Source organism: Bubalus kerabau, chromosome 10 (assembly GCF_029407905.1).
Source record: "Bubalus kerabau isolate K-KA32 ecotype Philippines breed swamp buffalo chromosome 10, PCC_UOA_SB_1v2, whole genome shotgun sequence".
Classification (NCBI taxonomy): domain Eukaryota; kingdom Metazoa; phylum Chordata; class Mammalia; order Artiodactyla; family Bovidae; genus Bubalus; species Bubalus kerabau.
The window spans coordinates 65,765,840-65,784,650 of record NC_073633.1 but is presented as its reverse complement, the minus strand read 5'-3'; the positions used below and the strand labels follow the sequence as shown (position 1 = coordinate 65,784,650).

At 36.8% G+C, this 18,811-nt stretch overlaps 2 protein-coding genes across 2 annotated transcripts in view; one reads left to right on the top strand and one right to left on the bottom strand.

Moving 5' to 3' along the window:
• Positions 1–18,811, bottom strand: part of FAM227B (family with sequence similarity 227 member B) — a 203,824-nt gene that overhangs the window by 64,724 nt on the left and 120,289 nt on the right. The window lies entirely within an intron of this gene.
• The window catches only part of FGF7 (fibroblast growth factor 7), a 61,722-nt gene continuing 49,446 nt past the window's right edge, over positions 6,536–18,811 (top strand). Inside the window, exons 1-2 of the mRNA XM_055538018.1 lie at positions 6,536–6,806; positions 7,399–7,953. Coding sequence (XP_055393993.1) covers positions 7,668–7,953 — 286 coding nt within the window. The 5' untranslated portion in view covers positions 6,536–6,806; positions 7,399–7,667. The remainder of the gene's footprint in view (positions 6,807–7,398; positions 7,954–18,811) is intronic.

Genomic DNA, 18,811 nt, shown 5'->3' with positions numbered 1-18,811 from the left:
ATTAGTAGGACAAATCAGTTGTCAGAGGAGATTTAAAAATATTTAAGAGAGAAAGCAACTTTCAAACATCTTTCAGAACTTTCACATTCACATTTGCAGATAAGTTAATAATCTATTTCCCTATTTTTCTTATTCACTTAAGCCAGGTGACAGTATGATTTATTAAACATATAGTTCTTGGCTAATAAACAGTATTTCTTTTAAAATATACTCCAGTTTTTTATTTGTACTAATTCAGCAATGCTCTAAACTCATGAAACAATGCTTCCAATTTCCAAGCTTCTTAGGCTAGGAAATCAAAGCAATAATTATAAGCAGCCAAAAATTCATTGGAAAAAAATCAGTCTTTTGTTGTTCTTATGGCTATTATCAAATGACTGATATGACTGCCTTTTTTTAACTTCACTATTTTTTCTTGACATTAGAGATACAAAAGTTTAGTTTTTGATATTCCTTGTTATATAATTCACTGTGGCATTATATGCTGGTATGAACTACTCTACTACAATATTCCTCTAGATATAAAGGTAATTCTCTGGTAGGTAAAATACCCAGGGAGAATGCCAACATTGTCATTAGAAACTTCTTTCTCAGTGTCACCTGAATTGACTCAACTGCACATTAAACTATATTTGGACAACTTTGCAACCCGTTTATGGCTGAAACAAAAAAATAAACTGCTTTAGGCTTTTGTAATAAGGTTCCACAACACAGCTTGCCTTCTGATAATTTCATGTGTTATAATACTGGGAACTGTGATATTCTGGTTGTAGATATTCTAGAAATACTGTTTCTGATATATTTATATTAGATTTAAATATAATATTTATTAATCTTTCTAATAAAATTTCTAATATCTAGAAAATTAGAGTCTATAGGGTCTCAAAGAGTCAGACACAACTGAGCGACTAACACACACACAAGACTGCTGTAAGAAGTTTTCATTTTTGCACCTGAGTACTTTAGAAAGAGATTTTATTTCTAATTCCACCCTTTCATGGTAATTGATTTGCAAGATTCTTACTGGTTCTTATTTTAAAGGAATGAGAGGTGCAGATCCCTTGGGTCCAGAATGAATAGGGTTTGGGTTTATAGCATTCCTCTCACCTAACTTTCCAACTGCCTGACTTCCCCCTCCAGTGTCAGTTCTCTTCCAGTCTATCTGAGTTCTGCAAATGACACTGCTATTTATCCTGTTACACATGTCAGACATCTGGAATTTAACCTTGACTCTTCCTTGTTTCTCACACTGAATTATCACCTAGCTTTGTCTCCAAAATCTATCTCCCCACTTCTTTCCTCTCCCTGCTCTGATCCCAGTCTAAGGCATCATCAATTCCAAACTGAATTACAGCTACAGCCTCCTAACTGGTCTCTTTACTTCAACTTTTGCCATCCTCCAAATCATTCTCACAAAGTTTTCAGGATGATCACATTACTCATTGATTATTATACATTATACTTAGAATTACATCCAAAGTCCCCAACACTGATATCAAGCTCCTACACAGACAAGAGGGAGGGGACCTATGTATACCTACGGCTGATTCATGTTGACGTATGGCAGAAACCAACACAAACTTGTAAAGCAATTATCCTCAAAAATAAAGTAAAAACAAAAAAGATCCCACGCACATTGATCTCATATCACCTAACTTTTCTCTTGTTCACTCAACTTCAGTTACACTGTCATTTAGTTTCTAGAACATACCAAGCTCATTTTCACCTCAGAGCTTTTGTTTTTCCCTGTTACCTTTGCCTGGAATGTATTACCTTCATTTCTGATTTCTTCTTATCCTTCAGATTTCAGTTTAATCACCACCTCCTCAGAAAGGTCTTTTGTGACCAGATTTAAACCACAATGACATCCATGAAACATTAAAAACGATAGTTTTAGCACTCATTTTGCTATGTAGACAATGAACATGGAACCAAAGAATGACAATTTAAAGCAAAGAATGTAGTAACCCTAATTGCCCAGAGTCTTTGTTGTTTTCCATAATGTTTTCCTAGGGTTGAAGCAAAACTCTCTCCATAGCCATTACAACAATTTCCAACTGTTAGAGTGGCACTTGTTATCAAAAAAAGGCACTAATGTATAGCATTGAATCAAGGAGATAGATTCTTTGCTAAAGTTAAGTGTTAATTTAAGGAGAGTCTAGGCAATCAAGAGTAAATTGTATAATTTAACTTCATTATACAGATATTTCTGAATTGGGAAAAAAAGGAGTAGTAACTCTGGAGATCTTGCTCCAGGTCTAAAGTCAATCTAGTAAGTTAAAAATATAATTTGAAGAACTTGATTTCTAGATTAGCATATTAGATAACTTTTTACAAATGTAAATTAAACAACAATTTTATATTGACTCAAGAGACACAAAGAATCTAGATACACTTGTAAACTGAGATATTTATATAGTTGAGTCACAGGCACACAATTTTGAGCATATGACTCAGACTTTGTATCTTATATACAGTAAGCTTTAAAATGTTAGGGCATAAGTGTAAGCACAAAGTTTGCATGACTCAAGATTTATAGGAAGCCCCACACTTGCTCAATTATTTTTGACATTTTTCTTTGGAGTTTAACTAGTGCCTTTGCGCAGGTCTATAATGTTTATAAGTAGAACTGCCTGTACTCCAGCTTCCTGTTACACTTAGAATAACCTCTAACTCTTATTACCATGACCTTCAAAGTTCTTTATGATCTGGCTCCTGCCTACTTTTTCAGTTTCACTAATCTCTCACAATTCTTCCCACTGCTCATGTACTTCATTCAACATATTGGCCTTCTTTCAGTTCTTGGAACACACCAACATCAGTCTTGTTCCAGGCAGCGCAAACTTTATCTCCTCAGATGGGTCTTTCTAACTTAAAATAGGTCCCTCTATCCATTGACCCCTCTATCTCCTATCTCCTTGGACACCTTGTTTCTATCCCACCCACACCCATGCTGCCTCTGTCATATACACAGGCCAAAGAGCTGTGTTTATGTTCTCTCATCAGAATGCATTCTCTGTAAGTGCAAAGACCACTTCTAGAATACTCACTGTACCTCCAAAAGTCTGGGACAACATCTGGCACCAGATAACTATTTGATAAATAGTTAAGTGAATGAACTAAGGAAGTGAGTAACACTGGTTGAATGGCATGATCCAAAGTTGAGGCTGAATTGATGAAATGGGACTGACAGAATAAAAGATGAAAATAAATCCATAGTTTGGTGATAGTGATGAGAATGCAGCAGAAATAAATCTTGGATCACAATCTCAAATATGCAAGAGGTAACATATAACCTTATAAATGATCCTGGCTTCAACTTTGAGAATTTCACCCCCCCTTACCTCTCACCACTGGTTAGTAGAAACTTATGTCAACTATTGGGTTCCCTCCTCTGTTTCAAGATGAGATAGAATTCTGGCCCAAGACAAGGGACTCAGTTGTTGTGTCCTTTGTCTGTTCTAGTTACTTGTATGTGTCTACTGACTGCTCATGAAGTTTCTTCAGGTCTGGGTTCTCTGCCTTTCCAGATGTCTTTTAAAACATGAGAAATATTTATAAGGGGTGCTTTTGAGTCTGTCTGTTTTTAGACACGTAGGCAGTCTTTACTCTTTGGAGCTTTGCTGCTTCTGCTGTGTGCTGTGGTACTACCCGAAATGTAGAGTGTGGCTCCCCAAATAGATTTTTCTCTATGCTGCCTGATCTATGGGCTTTACCTTCTCTGGGATTCTTTTCAAAGACACTTGGATGTTTCACTTCTTTTCAGGGCATTTAGCACAACCCTATGAAGCAGATTTGGGCTTTACTCAAGTTGGGAGATAAATATGACTTTTTCTTCTCCTACATCTTTCCTTTTCAATCACAAAGTTTGGGTATCTTTTTGAAAATATGAATAATGTAAAAAATAGGATAAAGGAACACAATTTTGTATTTCTTAAACTTATTCTCCTGGCAGAAATTAAATTAGTTTGGGTCAGAATAGAGGCATAGAGTGCAGTTATGAGTCATGTCACTCTTCTGATTATCATACCATAATGGCCATTGCTCTTGGGATAAAGATCAAACTCTGACTTAGCCCACCAGGACCCTGCTTGCCTCTCCAGCTTTTTTACATGCCAAAGTCCTTCTCATTCTCTCTCCTAGAGCCCACTGGTGTTTCCTTGTTGAAAGAACTCCCTCTCATCCTTTAAACTGCAGCTCTACTGGCATTAGCACAGGGAAAGCTTCCTATCGCCACTTATGGCAGACACTCATAGCACTGTGTACTTTATAGTACCTGTCCATGATGGACACTTTCTTTCATAAAATGAGAAATGCAAGAAAAAACAATAAAATGCTTTTTTTACTGTCAGATTACCAAAACCCCCAGTGTTTGACAATACACTATACTGAACAGGCACTATATATACTGTGAATGAGACTAAAAAACTAGTTCAACTTCTGTGGAGAGTAAACTGGCAAAATCCATTCAAACGATATGTTTATAATTTTATTCATTGTGTCATTTTTTTTTTGTAATAGAAAAAGACTGGAAATAAATTAATTGTTCAACAACAGGAAGCTAGTCAAATACATTGTGATATATTCATTCAGTGGGGTACTGTGCAGCTGTAAAAAAAAATGAGATAATTTTCTAAACACTGAGATGGGAAGATTTTCTTTTTTTTATTAAGTAAAAAATGCAACACGCAGAACATTGTGTATGATATGCTACCTTTTCCATAAAATTAGAACAAATAAAAATGTATACACACATATATATTCAGTTTGCCTATATATGCATACAAAATTATGGAAAGATGCACCAGAAACTAAATATAGGTAATAACAATGATTACCTATAGGGAAAGGATGGGAACTAGGAGGATGTGGAACAGGATAGAATATAAAAATGTAAAAGAATGAAAATATTTAATGATGTTCCCTCCTATTAATTATATTATACATACCTATGAATGTGACATCGGAGAAGGCAATGGCACCCCACTTTAGTACTCTTGCCTGGAAAATCACATGGACGGAGGAGCCTGGTAGGCTGCAGTCCATGGGGTCGCTAAGAGTCGGACACGACTGAGTGACTTCACTTTCTCTTTTCACTTTCATGCATTGGAGAAGGAAATGGCAACCCACTCCAGTGTTCTTGCCTGGAGAATCCCAGGGACGGGGAAGCCTGGTGGGCTGCCATCTAGGGGTCGCACAGAGTTGGACACGACTGAAGCTACTTAGCAGCAGCAGCAGCAGCAGCTTTCAACAGAGGCAATTATAGAAGGGTCATCCCCTTCTGCTCTAACTTAGAAAAGTCATATTTGGTGCCTAAAGAGTAACTGAGTAAATTTAAATTGTGCTGTGCTCTTGATTTTGTTCCCCCAAGCATAGACACAAAGGGAAATTATAACTTATAATACAATTGAATGTATTAAATACTTGATTTTCTTTTCCTATTTGGTCTACGTGCACCACCTGGCGGTAAAGTAATGCATTTCAAGTGCAGTTGTGTGTGTGTGTGTGTGTGTGTGTGTGTGTGTGTGTGCGCGCGCGCTGAGAGTATTACCATGGGAAATAGAATGTTATTATGTATTCCTAAATGTTGATTTAGATTAACAATGCAATTATTTTGCAGCAAATACCTAATGAAACTCTAGTATACTAATAAATACATGCTAGAACAGGAAACTAATATATACATGCTAAAAAAGGGGAGAATAACTCATGGTGGAAAGCAAAATAGCATTCTCTTTTTCACATGAGCTATACCTCTTAAAATTCCATCCTTAAATGAACATACATTTATTGCATCAATGTTTTTACTGAGGACGAGTCAACCATTGATAACCAATATAAAACCATATAAAATTTTATTTTTAATTTTTAAGAATAATAATTTAAAAGTATGTATCCTCTTCCTGATCTTAGTAGGGTAAGCAACAAGTTACAGAATTTTAAAACTACAAGGCACCATAGAATCATCTAGACTAATTTTACAAGTGTAGTAGCTGAGATTCAGAAACATCAGGTGACTTGTCCAAGGTCATACTGGTAATTATTGGCTCAACTCAAGTAAGAATATTGTTATTCTTACTTTCAATCTAGGAACATAAGACATAAAGTTATAAGCAATGCTGAAATACCTCTAAATGAAGAGATATACCCTTAACTCAGCTATACACTTCTTGAAGACACTAAGGTGTGACTTAATACATATTAGGAGTTTTATTCTAACATTCTTAACACAAAAGAATAATAGTAGCAATATATGCTTCATAAATCTATGTAAAAGATTTCCTGTTAAAAGATCCCTTTATGTATATGGTCAAAGCAATATTTTTAAACTTATTTCAACTGCTATGAGACAACCTAAAAAATTCTGTTTCCCTTTCTAACTGCTTCAGAATCAGAGATTTGTTTCTACAAAGTAGATACCCATTTGTAGATCTGAGCATAAACCATGTTCATAGCTCCCTCTCATGACCACTGAATGAATACTATACAAGCCTCTTTTATTCTCACTGTTGTATTCAACTAACAGCTTACTGGCTAAGTTTTAATTGCTTCCAATGAGGTCAGCAAAGGTATTTATCGAAAAGCTCTGAATAAAAGGCTCCACACACACACACACAAGCTCACACGCGCTCACACACACAGAAAAAATCCTCTTGCCTGCTGTTGATTTATGGAAACAATTATGATTCCGCTGGAGAATTTCTCAGCTGAGAAATAGTTTGTAGCTACAGTAGAGAGGCTCAAGTTGCACAGGGCAGACAACAGACATGGAATTCTTGTGTATCCAGCTGTTATCAACAGAACAAGTAAGTGACTGTTACTTGTCTTTAAAAATAATGCTAACTGTTTGTTAGTAGTTTATCTATTTCTCTGCTTTTAGTACTGAGGGGAAAAGTAAAGTTACCAGACTTTTGAGCCGTGTGATTATCTACAGTAATTACGTTATAGAACTTACATAAAGATAAGGTTGAAATTCTCCAGAACAATTCTGACGTTTAACTTGAGAACTGTGGGCAGTTCAGAAGAAAATAACTGTCAAACCACAACTGTAAAAGAATAAAGACATCTAGAAAAAAGCATTAATATTTTGTTAATAGGAACTTTAGAACTGAATTTAAATCAACAGCTCTAAATTGCTGGATGTTTCTTATCAAATAGGGACTGGAATGAATGGTACAATCATGTTCAGATTAATCTCTACTAATATAGAACTTTTATAAGTCTACAAATAGAGTGGTAAGGACCCTGACATCCTCTGTGAAAACTGTTTTAAATGTACCTTCACAGTAAGAATTACACAGTATGTTGTAATAGTATTTGCCCACTGAAATTTATACAATCACTTTTCATCTTCCTCTCTCTCCTCCCTCCCCATTCTTAATCTCTCATTGCAAACAGAAGTCAAGTAGCAAACAGCATCTCAGCAACTGAGCTTATTACAACCTGCTTTTATAAGGATATACCAACAGAGAGTTATTTAAAGAGGACTCCTATACTGCTATCAGGAACTAAAAGGATAAGGCTAACAATTTGGAGAGTGCAACCGCTCTTCCTTAAACCAATCTACAGTTCACAGATAGGAAGAGGTCAATGACCTAGGAGCAACAATCAACTCAAGATTTAATTTTCATTATGTTATTCATGAACACCCGGAGCACTATACTATAATGCGCAAATGGATACTGACATGGATCCTGCCAAGTTTGCTCTACAGATCATGCTTCCACATTATCTGTCTAGTGGGCACTATATCTTTAGCTTGCAATGACATGACTCCAGAGCAAATGGCTACAAATGTGAACTGTTCCAGCCCTGAGCGACATACAAGAAGTTATGATTACATGGAAGGAGGAGATATAAGAGTGAGAAGACTCTTCTGTCGAACACAGTGGTATCTGAGGATTGATAAACGAGGCAAAGTCAAAGGGACTCAAGAGATGAAGAATAATTACAGTAAGTAATGTTTTCTTATTTATAGAAAAGCTTATGAGCCTTAACAATCTGTGAAAAGATCAATTTTCAAGTGACATGCTTTCTAAATTTCCCTTTTTTTTTTTGAAAAAATCTAAATGTAATTTTCTATTGGCTCTTAATTGGGATAAACTATGTTCCCAAAAATATCTCCTGGAGTAGGGCAAATATAATAATATTACAGTTGGAGCTGATAAACCAAGCCAATTTGAAAATATATTCTCCATGTTCTAATCTCAAATGCTCATATGTTAAGCAAAACATAAATATTATTTATACTGAAATGTGATTTATTGTCTTCTAGCAAAGCTCACTAGGAACTCTCCTAGAATACTCAGTGAATGCTCACCAAAAATGCATTATCATTATTTTGAGGAAATACAGATTTTTTTCAAAAAATAATTTGGTTTCTCTTGAAAAAATATTTCCGTGGTGTCAAATACTGAATTGTGCTAAATTGACTTGTGCAATTGTATATAACTATAAAACAGATAGGAATCTGTGGTCTCCTCATCTGTTCATGTCATAGGAACTTGTATTTGATTGCTTAATTATTTACCTAGGCACAAAAACAGGCTCCTCCTAAAATTTTTTTAATCTTCATATTCTATGCCATAAAAGTTCTATGTTACCTTAAGGGAAATATAAATGTGAAGGAGGAAATAAAAGTGAGTTGGAAGAGACATTAATTTCATGATTCAAATGTAGATAATTATATTTTCTTCAATAATCAGTTATTCTTTTTATCTTGATGTATCAGGTTTGGATTTATCATTTAGCAGTTATGATTAATAACCAATTTCAAAAGTATTAAATTTTATGGAGTAAAATATATACCTGAACATGTACACTAAGAATTTAAAATCCCTGAGTGAAAAGAAATTTTGTTTGCATTACTAGCACTTGAACAATGTTATAACATATCATTTTATAATGTTACATATGTCAAATTTAATTGAAAAAGAATGCATGGGGGTGATACTGTAAACATTTGCTTAGCATAGTGCCAGGCTTACAAGTGAACATTTAAAACTTTGCTGCTTATTTAATAAATGTCTTTTAGGCTTCTAAACTATTAATAATAAACCAATATGGGAATATGGAGAATTATGTTTCCAATATGAAAATGCGAGAAACTACTTTTTAAACTATAATTGATATAGAATGTTAAGGCCATTTTAATGGATTGCTAACAGTATGGTTATTATTACCTCTATTAATAATGTTATCATGTTAGTTCTAGAATATTGTTCTGATTATACTGAAGTTTAGCTAAGGAAATAACTATTTGGAGGAAAGTTTTGTGGATAGCTATTTCTATGTGAGCAAAAGAATCTGGCTCATATCAATAAATGACCCCATGGACTGTGGCCTGCCAGGCTCCTCTGTCCATGAAATTCTCCAGGAAAGATACTGGAATGGGTAGCCATTCCCTTCTCCAGGGGATCTTCCCAACCCAGGGATCAAACCCAGGTCTCCTGCACTGCAGGAGGATTCTTTACCATCTGAGCCACGAGGGAAGCCCATTTAAAAGTTATTGAGATTTATAATGGATAACAGAACTTGGTGGAGAAAACAGAGCCCAGGTGGAAGTTATGACAGATAGGTCCAAACCCTGCCTGTGACTGACTCTGGTACAACTCCTTACTTTTTCCAATTCTCATTTTTTAATCTGTAAGATGTGGGATATGTACAGATGATCCAATATACATTTTAGTTCTTATAGTCTATTTTAATCTAAACTTTAGAATATATAACATAAATGTGAACAATCTAAATTATATGATTATATGATATAATTACCATATATACTGAATGAGATGAAAGTGAATATCATCTTAATGATAAGTTGAGCTGTCAAAACTAATTTCAAATTGTAGTAGTAAAGTTATTGAGCCTAAACACTGTAGAATTCTTCCATATGCTAATTCCTTTTGACTGCTTTTACCAAGTAATGAAAAAGTGAAAAATTAGATGCAAAATTCAGTGAAAGTGAACATTATTCATAATTATTTGGGATCAATTAGAATATCTAAAATTGGAATACCTACAATAAGAATGCATTCAGATATGTGTCTTATTTTGTATTAAAATTTCTTGAAACTATGAAACCCAGATATTTTAAAACATACACAAAGTGCTAAAATTTTCCATAGTTTGAAACACAATTTAGCACTGACCTTGAGTAACCATAAAGGCAATATGGTACATAATTTCTCTTCTAACACTAATTCTGTAGTGAAAAATAAAGGAACAAAGAAAGTGAGGAAGTAAAGAAGAAGGAAGGAAAGAAAGAAAGTCATCCTATATCATTATAAGTTCGAATGTCACAATACCAATGTACTAAAAGAAATAATATATATTATGTAAATAATCTTATTTCTATAAGCTTTTTCATAGACTGTATATACTTTCTTGATAGTATATACTATATATAGTGTACATACTTCCAGGTAAATTCTCCTAGAAAGGGAAGCTTACATCTGGATCCTTTCAGTAAGCTCCAAATTGTTGTCAAGTTTTGCTGCTATCTTACTGAAGAATAAGCCTGTCAGACTTCTTCATAAATAGAGGCTAACTCACTGTTGTCTACAGAAAATCCTAAGGTACTCCATTGAAAAATATACAGAGAATAACATAGAAGAGAATTCTAATATTTATTTCCTTACTAATTTTAAAATTGAGTGTCTCATACAAAAAATGCAAATTGCCCTAGGTGAAGTTGAAGCTATTGCATCCAGATTCAAAGAAATTGCTCAGAAGATTTCGTTTAAAAGTCAAAGAAAACAAAAATCTGAAATTACAAAACTTATTGTTTATATCTCTCAATCCTTAACTGAATTAATGAATAAATGAACAAAAGCTGTTTCCTTCCTATTTCATTAAAATGAGAAAGTAAAAGGTAATTGGATTATCTACTAGGTTGAAATACCAAGTACAGAAAGTGGAAAAGATCAAAATTAAACTTCGAATTTCATGTGTTCTGATGCCTTAACTTCGTTCATACATTGTTGAACGTTCTTCTTTGGAGGCCTTTTAAGATGGGATACATTTAAATGTCTTAGATGATAAAATTTGGCATGAAAAGTTGGACATCATCTACATGAACAGTGGTTTTCTGGGTTACCATAAGAAAGTCCCTAGTCTATTTTCATGGCTTTGCTTTGAATGAAAGGGAAAATGACCTGAAGATATTAATGCATCTTGAAGGACTGCTATCTTCACCAGCAGAAGCACCGCTCCTTCATAGGAATGTGGTTTATAAGATGTTGCTAAGATAATGGATTGGAGTAGGTAGGTGAGGTGAAAAATCTGGGTGTATAATTCTGCTTCCAGAAGTGTTAGGCTGGGGCAGGTGAATGGAGGGTTGGAGGAAGAGAAGGGGAGTGATAAGGAGTGGATATGACGGCTCAGGTCTCACATCTTTGTTATTGTTGTTTAGCCGCTCAGTCGTGTCCAACGCTTTTGCGACCCCATGGAGTGTAGCCTGCCAGGCTCCTCTGTCCATGGGATTTCCCAGGCAAGCACACTGGAGTGGGTCGCCATTACCTTCTCCAGGGGATCTTCCTGACCCGGGGATAGAATCCATGTCTCCTGCACTGGCCAGCTGATTCTTCACCACTGAGCCACCTGGGAAGCCCCTCACATCTTTAGGGAATTAAGAAAATCATCTAAGCTACTCTGGGTTGTAAGGGTCTCACTTCAGGCTTAATTACAGTGCTGTCTTGTGAAATATTTTGTATCTAAATAAGATTGAATAAATGGCAGAAAAAAATGCACCAAGGAACCCAACAGAAACAAGACTTGTATTAGTAACTGTATAAGCAAGACCCGGCTATGTAAAAATAGGAATTTATAAGAGGCCAAGAGCTGCTGAATTGCATTTCTGACTCTGGGAGAGAGAGAAGTTATCACTGGAGAACTGGTCCTGAGAGAGCACACTATTCTTACCCAAGGAGAGGAAAGCCTCTCCTCTTAACTTGTTCTCTGGTGGCACCACATTTAGCTTTTTAGTAGGCTTCTAAGAGATGAAACTAGAACCTAACCTGAATTAATAATAATAATACTAAAAGTACAAAATGCCCCTCCAAGATGAAATAAGAATCCACATTCTCTGCAGAAGGAGAGCATTAATAATATCACAAAGGGACTGGCAACGGATGGTCAGTCCTTCCACTGATGTAGTCAGAGCTTTCCACTCGGGGACAAGGCCAGGGGGTGAATTTAGATAATTGGCCCAGGCAGCCCATCGGCAGACAGAGGCTATCACTCCACACCTGACACAAATAGCTGCTGTTTAAGCTGGGAGTTGAGGTGCCAAGTGAGAGACAGCAGCAGTGCGCTGGGCAAATGACAACTGCCCTGAAAGACAGATGTGAACTCAGTCCCTGGGAATGATTTTCTTGCTTCTGACATTCAATTACTACCAAAGTTTTTCTCTTCCCATTTCTTTAGAGAAGGAATTCTTAATAGCCATAAGCCATTGATTCAAGAAAAAGTATGCCTCACTTGTTACAATTAAGCATTGAAAGTTCCATAGTAAGAAAAGGGTTAGCCATTCTGAAAACTGGCCAGTGATTTGGCAATATTCTCTTTTGGATTGTTAGACTGTGATGGGATATGGCCTAACAATTGGCAAAAAGAAAATAAACACACTGTTGTTGGATTTGACTTTGACCACAAAATCTTCAGCGATTTAATTGTCAACAATTCTTTGGATAAGTTCCTGCTCAACAAGAATCTTTGCTAGTAGCTAACAAATATACGTATCTCCTCTAAATATAAAGATGGTAAACTTGCTTATGCTTCAGTGAGTTCTAGTAGGTTATCTAAAAGAAAAAAATAACTCACAAAGGAAGATTGTGAAAATAACTGTCAAAGGAAGAAATAAAAAAATCACAAACTCATTTAAAAAAAATAGACAATGACAAACATGTCTATGGAATTGAACCAAAACTGTAGAATTACTGACAAAATGGAATCCTATAGAACTGGTGACCTGCATTTCCTTAAGTTCCCAAGGTTTAAATTATGGAAGATTTGGAAATAACAGCTATTTGGAAATAGCTCAATTTGGAAATATTAGCTATTCTTTGAAAACTCTAATATTAAGAATAATTTTCCATTTTATGGTCTTCCTCTATTTTTAGGCTAATACCAGTGTCTGGTGTTTAATAAATGCTAACAACAGCTCATTGCCACAGGTGTATTTCTTATTTATTTTATAGATTCTTATCTGAACTGATCATCACTTTCATTTCTTATCAATCCAGAGTATCTGATCATGCATTTTACCTTGTGACTCAGTTGTATCACAACTCTTCAGCCTATAGTTTTAGAGCTTTCAGAGACCCAGGTGAATTGAAGAGGATGTAAGACGCCACCTTTTAGATCTATGTGGAAGGGATTTCTTTTCTAGATTTTTCAATTTCTCAGCCTTGACTAAATATTGAAATCAGCTGGGAAACTTTAAAAAATACTGATACCAGGTTCCATCCACAAAAATTCTCATTAGATTTATTTGGGGTGCAGCCTGGGCATCAGAAATTTCAAAAGTTCCCCAGATAATCCTGACATGGCTACAAAACTACGGGGATCACGTTAGATTACTGGGGAAAGCACCACCTAGTTAAAGGAGACTCTTGTGAAGGCACGAAGAACCCAGGCATCAGTGTTTGTTTAAAGCTCTCCAGTGATTCTAATCTGCAGCTAAGGTTGAAAACCACTACTTAAGGAGCCAAGGCTTCTAATTCAGCAGGATCCCCCTAGGTGTCCTGCGAATGTTTTGGAACCCTTAGAGGGCTCCAGAGTTCACCTTTGACCTGAAGGATTTTAAAATGGGCCCATCAGGAACGAATCTCTGGATAATGCATCAGGATTCAACATTTTTGACAAATCTTAGTGGATCCAACATTTGGTGAACTGGCTTGGAAATCCATGTGATGACAGCTTTCTAGCTACTATTTAAGAAGGCATCTTGGATGAACGAGTTCATTGCTGGGAAAAAAATAGGTCCTGTGCCACAATTTCACAATAACAGGCAGGTCTGATTCCCTTCTGACATTTCAAGTGGTGCTGCAAGCAGGGAACCTGGAGTATAGGCATCAAGGCCAGCTTACAAGGCACTTAAATTAGCCATTTATGATTATGAACCGATGCCCCCAAATTAGGGTTTCACCTCCTATGGCCACCCTACAAAAGCAGTGATTTAAAGAGACAAGCTGCAGTCTAGAAAATCCAATAGGAAAGAAACTACAAGCCTAGAGGGTTTATTCAGATTAGTGAAAGGCTACGAACCTAAAAGTTTGTTCTGTTTGTAAGTTAGGGATTAAAGCAAAGCTTTCTTTCCTTTCTTTTCTAAAGATCCCAGCTTTCTTCTACTGCACCAAAACAGCACAGTAACTTCTTTTACATTACGACTGGAATACAATACATTTCTATGTTTTAATTTCACATATGGCACATAGAAGAGGCAGGAATTGCATATACCTAAGTAATATGGATAAAAAACAACATTAAAGGAAATGGGCTTCCACATGAATTCCTATTTTTTCTAAAGTATATTCAAGCTTTAAAAAAATGTTCTGAGGTATGATTAACATGCAAAAAGTTGTAATTATTGAAAGTTACAATTTGATGAATTCAGAGGTAAGTATGTATCATCATAATCTATGCCATAAACATATCTATCACTTCCAATAGTTTTCTCCTGATCTTTTTTATTATTATTAATAGTAGTAGTAATAAAAGTACTTAACATAAGATCTATCCTCTTCAGTTCAGTTCAGTCGCTCAGTCATGTCCGACTCTTTGCGACCCCATGGACTGCAGCATGCCAGGCCACCCTGTCCATCACCAACTCCTGGAGCCTACTCAAACTCATGTCCATTGAGTTGGTGATGCCATCCAACCATCTCATCCTCTGTCATCCCCTTTTCCCCCGCTTTCAATCTTTCCCAGCATCAGGGGCTTTTCAAATGAGTCAGCTCTTCCCATCAGGTGGCCAAAGTATTGGAGTTTCAGCCTCAGGATCAGCCCTTCCAATTCAGGACTGATTTCCTTTAAGATGGCCTACTTGGATCTATCTATCCTCTTAGCAAATATTTAAGTATATCTACAATATTGTGAACTAGAAACACTACAGTGTAGAGTATGTTTCTTGGATTTATTTATCTTGCATAACTGAAACTTAGTATCCTTTGACTAATATCTCCTTGTTTTCCCCACCCTCCAGTCTCTAGAAACCACTATTCTTCTCTGCTTCTATGAGAGGTGGCTAATATTTTAGATTTTTCCTGAAAGCTGTGTTATATAGTATTTGTTCTTCTGTATCTAGCCTATTTCACTTAGGATAATGTCTTCCCAGTTCATATCCAATCCTTCTACAAGCAAAGTAGGTTGGAAAATAAAAATTATCTGCCTTTCACGTGGTTCTGAAAACCACATCAAAGACTCACTGAACATTTGACAGTTTTTTGACCAAGATTCATATCTGTATTTGAGATACCTGATTCTGACTTAGGTAGAGAAGCCATACCAAGTTTACTAACAAGGAAAACATTATTAAACTTAGTCAGCTATTTGTGTTTGTATAGTAAAGCAATGGCACCCCACTCCAGTACTCTTTCCTGGAAAATCCCATGGATGGAGGAGCCTGGTGGGCTGCAGTCCATGGGGTCGCTAGGAGTCGGACACGACTGAGAGACTTCACTTTCACTTTTCACTTTCCTGCATTGGAGAAGGCAATGGTAACCCACTCCAGTGTTCTTGCCTTGAGAATCCCAGGGACGGGGGAGCCTGGTGGGCTGCAGTCTGTGGGGTCGCACAGAGTCGGACACAACTGAAGTGACTTAGCAGCAGTAGCAGTAATATATAAAGACAAAGGAATTAGAGTGGGGAAGGAGAGAGGAGAACTATTCAATGCCCATGTCCTGGTAAAACTTGCCAGTTAGGCAGACAATATTCTTCTTGGGTAAAAAAAGTTTGATATATACTGGGGAGAATTGTCTTCAGAGATTCTTCAGTAACGTCAGTCAACTTCCCTAAAGAAGAATGTGATCATTACTAATGAAGTGGCCACAAGCACTTGATAGAGCCATTCACTAGTGTCCTAAGAATAAAAAGGAAGAAAATATCTTTGTCCCTGAACGGGAGAGAAAAGGCAAGAGATGAAAGGAAAGAGGACTTTATATACACATTAGTGAATTTTGTATTTTAAGTTTAGGGAGGACTTAAATACAAAGAATACTTATAAAATATAGCTTTTCTATTTTTTTAAATTGAAGTATAGTTAATGTACAATATTTCACCAACTTTTTGATGCCCTTACAGAATAAGGGAAATTGAGTACAATGGATTGGTACGAGTAGAGGGAGGGTTTCTGAGGTGAAAACAAAAATAAAATAGTGTACAGAGGGTTGAAATGATAATAGATTACTGCATGTGTTTCTGAAATAAATTTGAAAATCTGTGCATAAATCTGTATAATCTTTGCTTATTTATACAGACTATTCTGAAACAGTTTATTTTTCTGTTTAATACTAGAAAGGAGAAATGCGGTATATTTCAACATCCTTAAATAGCATATTTATCATGTTCCATTAAAAGCTACTGGAATATTTTCCGTTTCGTCTGCCTATCTGAACATCAGATATAATTGTAGATAAATGAGAAAATGATTTGACATCAAATTCAAAATCAACTCAGCCTGCAGATTTTTCTTACAGCAGCAATTCCAAACTTTATTTCTTAGAACACTAGTGTCCCTCAAGATAATCAATGGTGTTTCCTATAGCACAGTTTCTGCAGCTTATTGGAAAATATTATGTTAAAAAAAGCTGAGCAAGTTTTTTCACAGAGAAAATTCACTGAGCCTATACTTCACTAGCATGAATTGCAGAACTTTGAAAGTGAAAGTGCCTCAGTTGTGTCCGACTCTTTGTGACCCCATGGACTATACAGTCAATGGAATTCTCTAGGCCAGAATATTGGAGTGGGTAGCCTTTCCCTTCTCCAGGGTATCTTCCCAACCCAGGGATCAAACCCAGGTCTCCTGCACTGCAGACTGATTCTTTACCAGCTGAGCCACAAGGGAAGCCCAAGAATACTGGAGTGGGTAGCCTTTCCCTTCTCCAGGGATCTTCCTGACCTAGGAATTAAAGCAGGGTCTCCTGCATTGCAGGCAGATTCTTTACCAACTGAGCCATAAGGGAACTTTAGCAGACTATATATGCTTTCCCAAACTTATCTGACAACAGAGCATGCCCTCCACACCACCCACATCCTCCCTACTCTCACCCCTGATCTGGGTAAAACATTTAAATTTCTAAATGGAAACTGCAGAGCCAGGAAATTTATCTTTGGTGTAATGAAGAAATAAAACCAAGCTTCCACTCAGTTGTTCAGTTCAGTTCAGTCACTCAGTTGTGTCCAACTCTTTGCGACCCCATGGACTGATGCACGCCAGTCCTCCTTGTCCATCACCAACTCCCGGAGTTTACTCAAACTCACATCCATTGAGTCGGTGATGTCATCCAACCATCTCATCCTCTGTTGTCCCCTTCTCCTCCCGCCTTCAATCTTTCCCAGCATCAGGGGCTTTTCAATGAGTCAGTTCTTCATATCAGGTGGCCAAAGTATTGAGTTTCAGCGTCAGCATCAGTCCTTCCAGTGAATATTCAGGACTGATTTCCTTTAGGGTGGACTGGTTGGATCTCCTTGCTGTCCAAGGGACTCTCAAGAATCTTCTCCAACACCACAGCTCAAAAGCATCAATTCTTTGTCGCTCAGCTTTCTTTATGGTCCAACTCTCACATCCATACATGACTACTGGAAAAACCATAGCTTTGACTAGACAGATCTTTGCTGGCAAAGTAATGTCTCTGCTTTTTAATATGCTGTCTAGGTTGGTCATAGCTTTTCTTCCAAGGAGCAAGCGTGTTTTAATTTAATGGCTGAAGTCACCATCTGCAGTGATTTTGGAGGCCCAACAAAATAAAGTCTGTCACTGTTTCCATCGCTTCCCCATCTATTTGCCACGAAGGGATGGGACCAGATGCCATGATCTCTGTTTTCTGACTGTTGAGCTTTAAGCCAACTTTTTCACTCTCCACTTTCACTTTCATCAAGAGGCTCTTTAGTTCTTTGCTTTCTGCCGTAAGGGTGGTGTCATCTGCATATCTGAGGTTATTGATATTTCTCCCGGCAATCTTGATTCCAGCTTGTGCTTCTTCCAGCCCAGCGTTTCTCATGATGTACTCTGCATCTAAGTTAAACAAGCAGGGTGACAATATACAGCCTTGACATACTTCTTTTCTATTTGGAACCAGTCTGTTGTTCCATGTCCAGTTGTTAGAAAGGCTATAAAATGAACCTGAACCAATGTTTTAAGAGTGACCTTGAACCACAAATATATGCCAAAGTTAGGAGCCTGCATATAATTTTGGACTCTGAAATCCATAGATTTTTAGTGAGATTTAAACCTAGTTGGATGTTCTTTACTAGTTGGATGTTCTCTTATTCAGTAAAGAGAACTTTAAAACTATTCTCTTAATTTGAAATGCTGTCCAAGAGCTATGTAGGAGAAGGAAATGGCAACCCACTCCAGTATTCTTGTCTGAGAAATCCCATGGACAGAGGAGCCTGGTGGACTACAGTCCATGGGGTCACAAGAGTCAGACAAGACTGCTGCTGCTGCTGCTGCTAAGTCACTTCAGTTGTGTCCAACTCTGTATGACACCATAGATGGCAGCCCACAAGGCTCCCCCGTCCCTGGGGTTCTCCAGGCAAGAACACTGGAGTGGGCTGCCATTTCCTTCTCCAATGCATGAAAGTGAAAAGT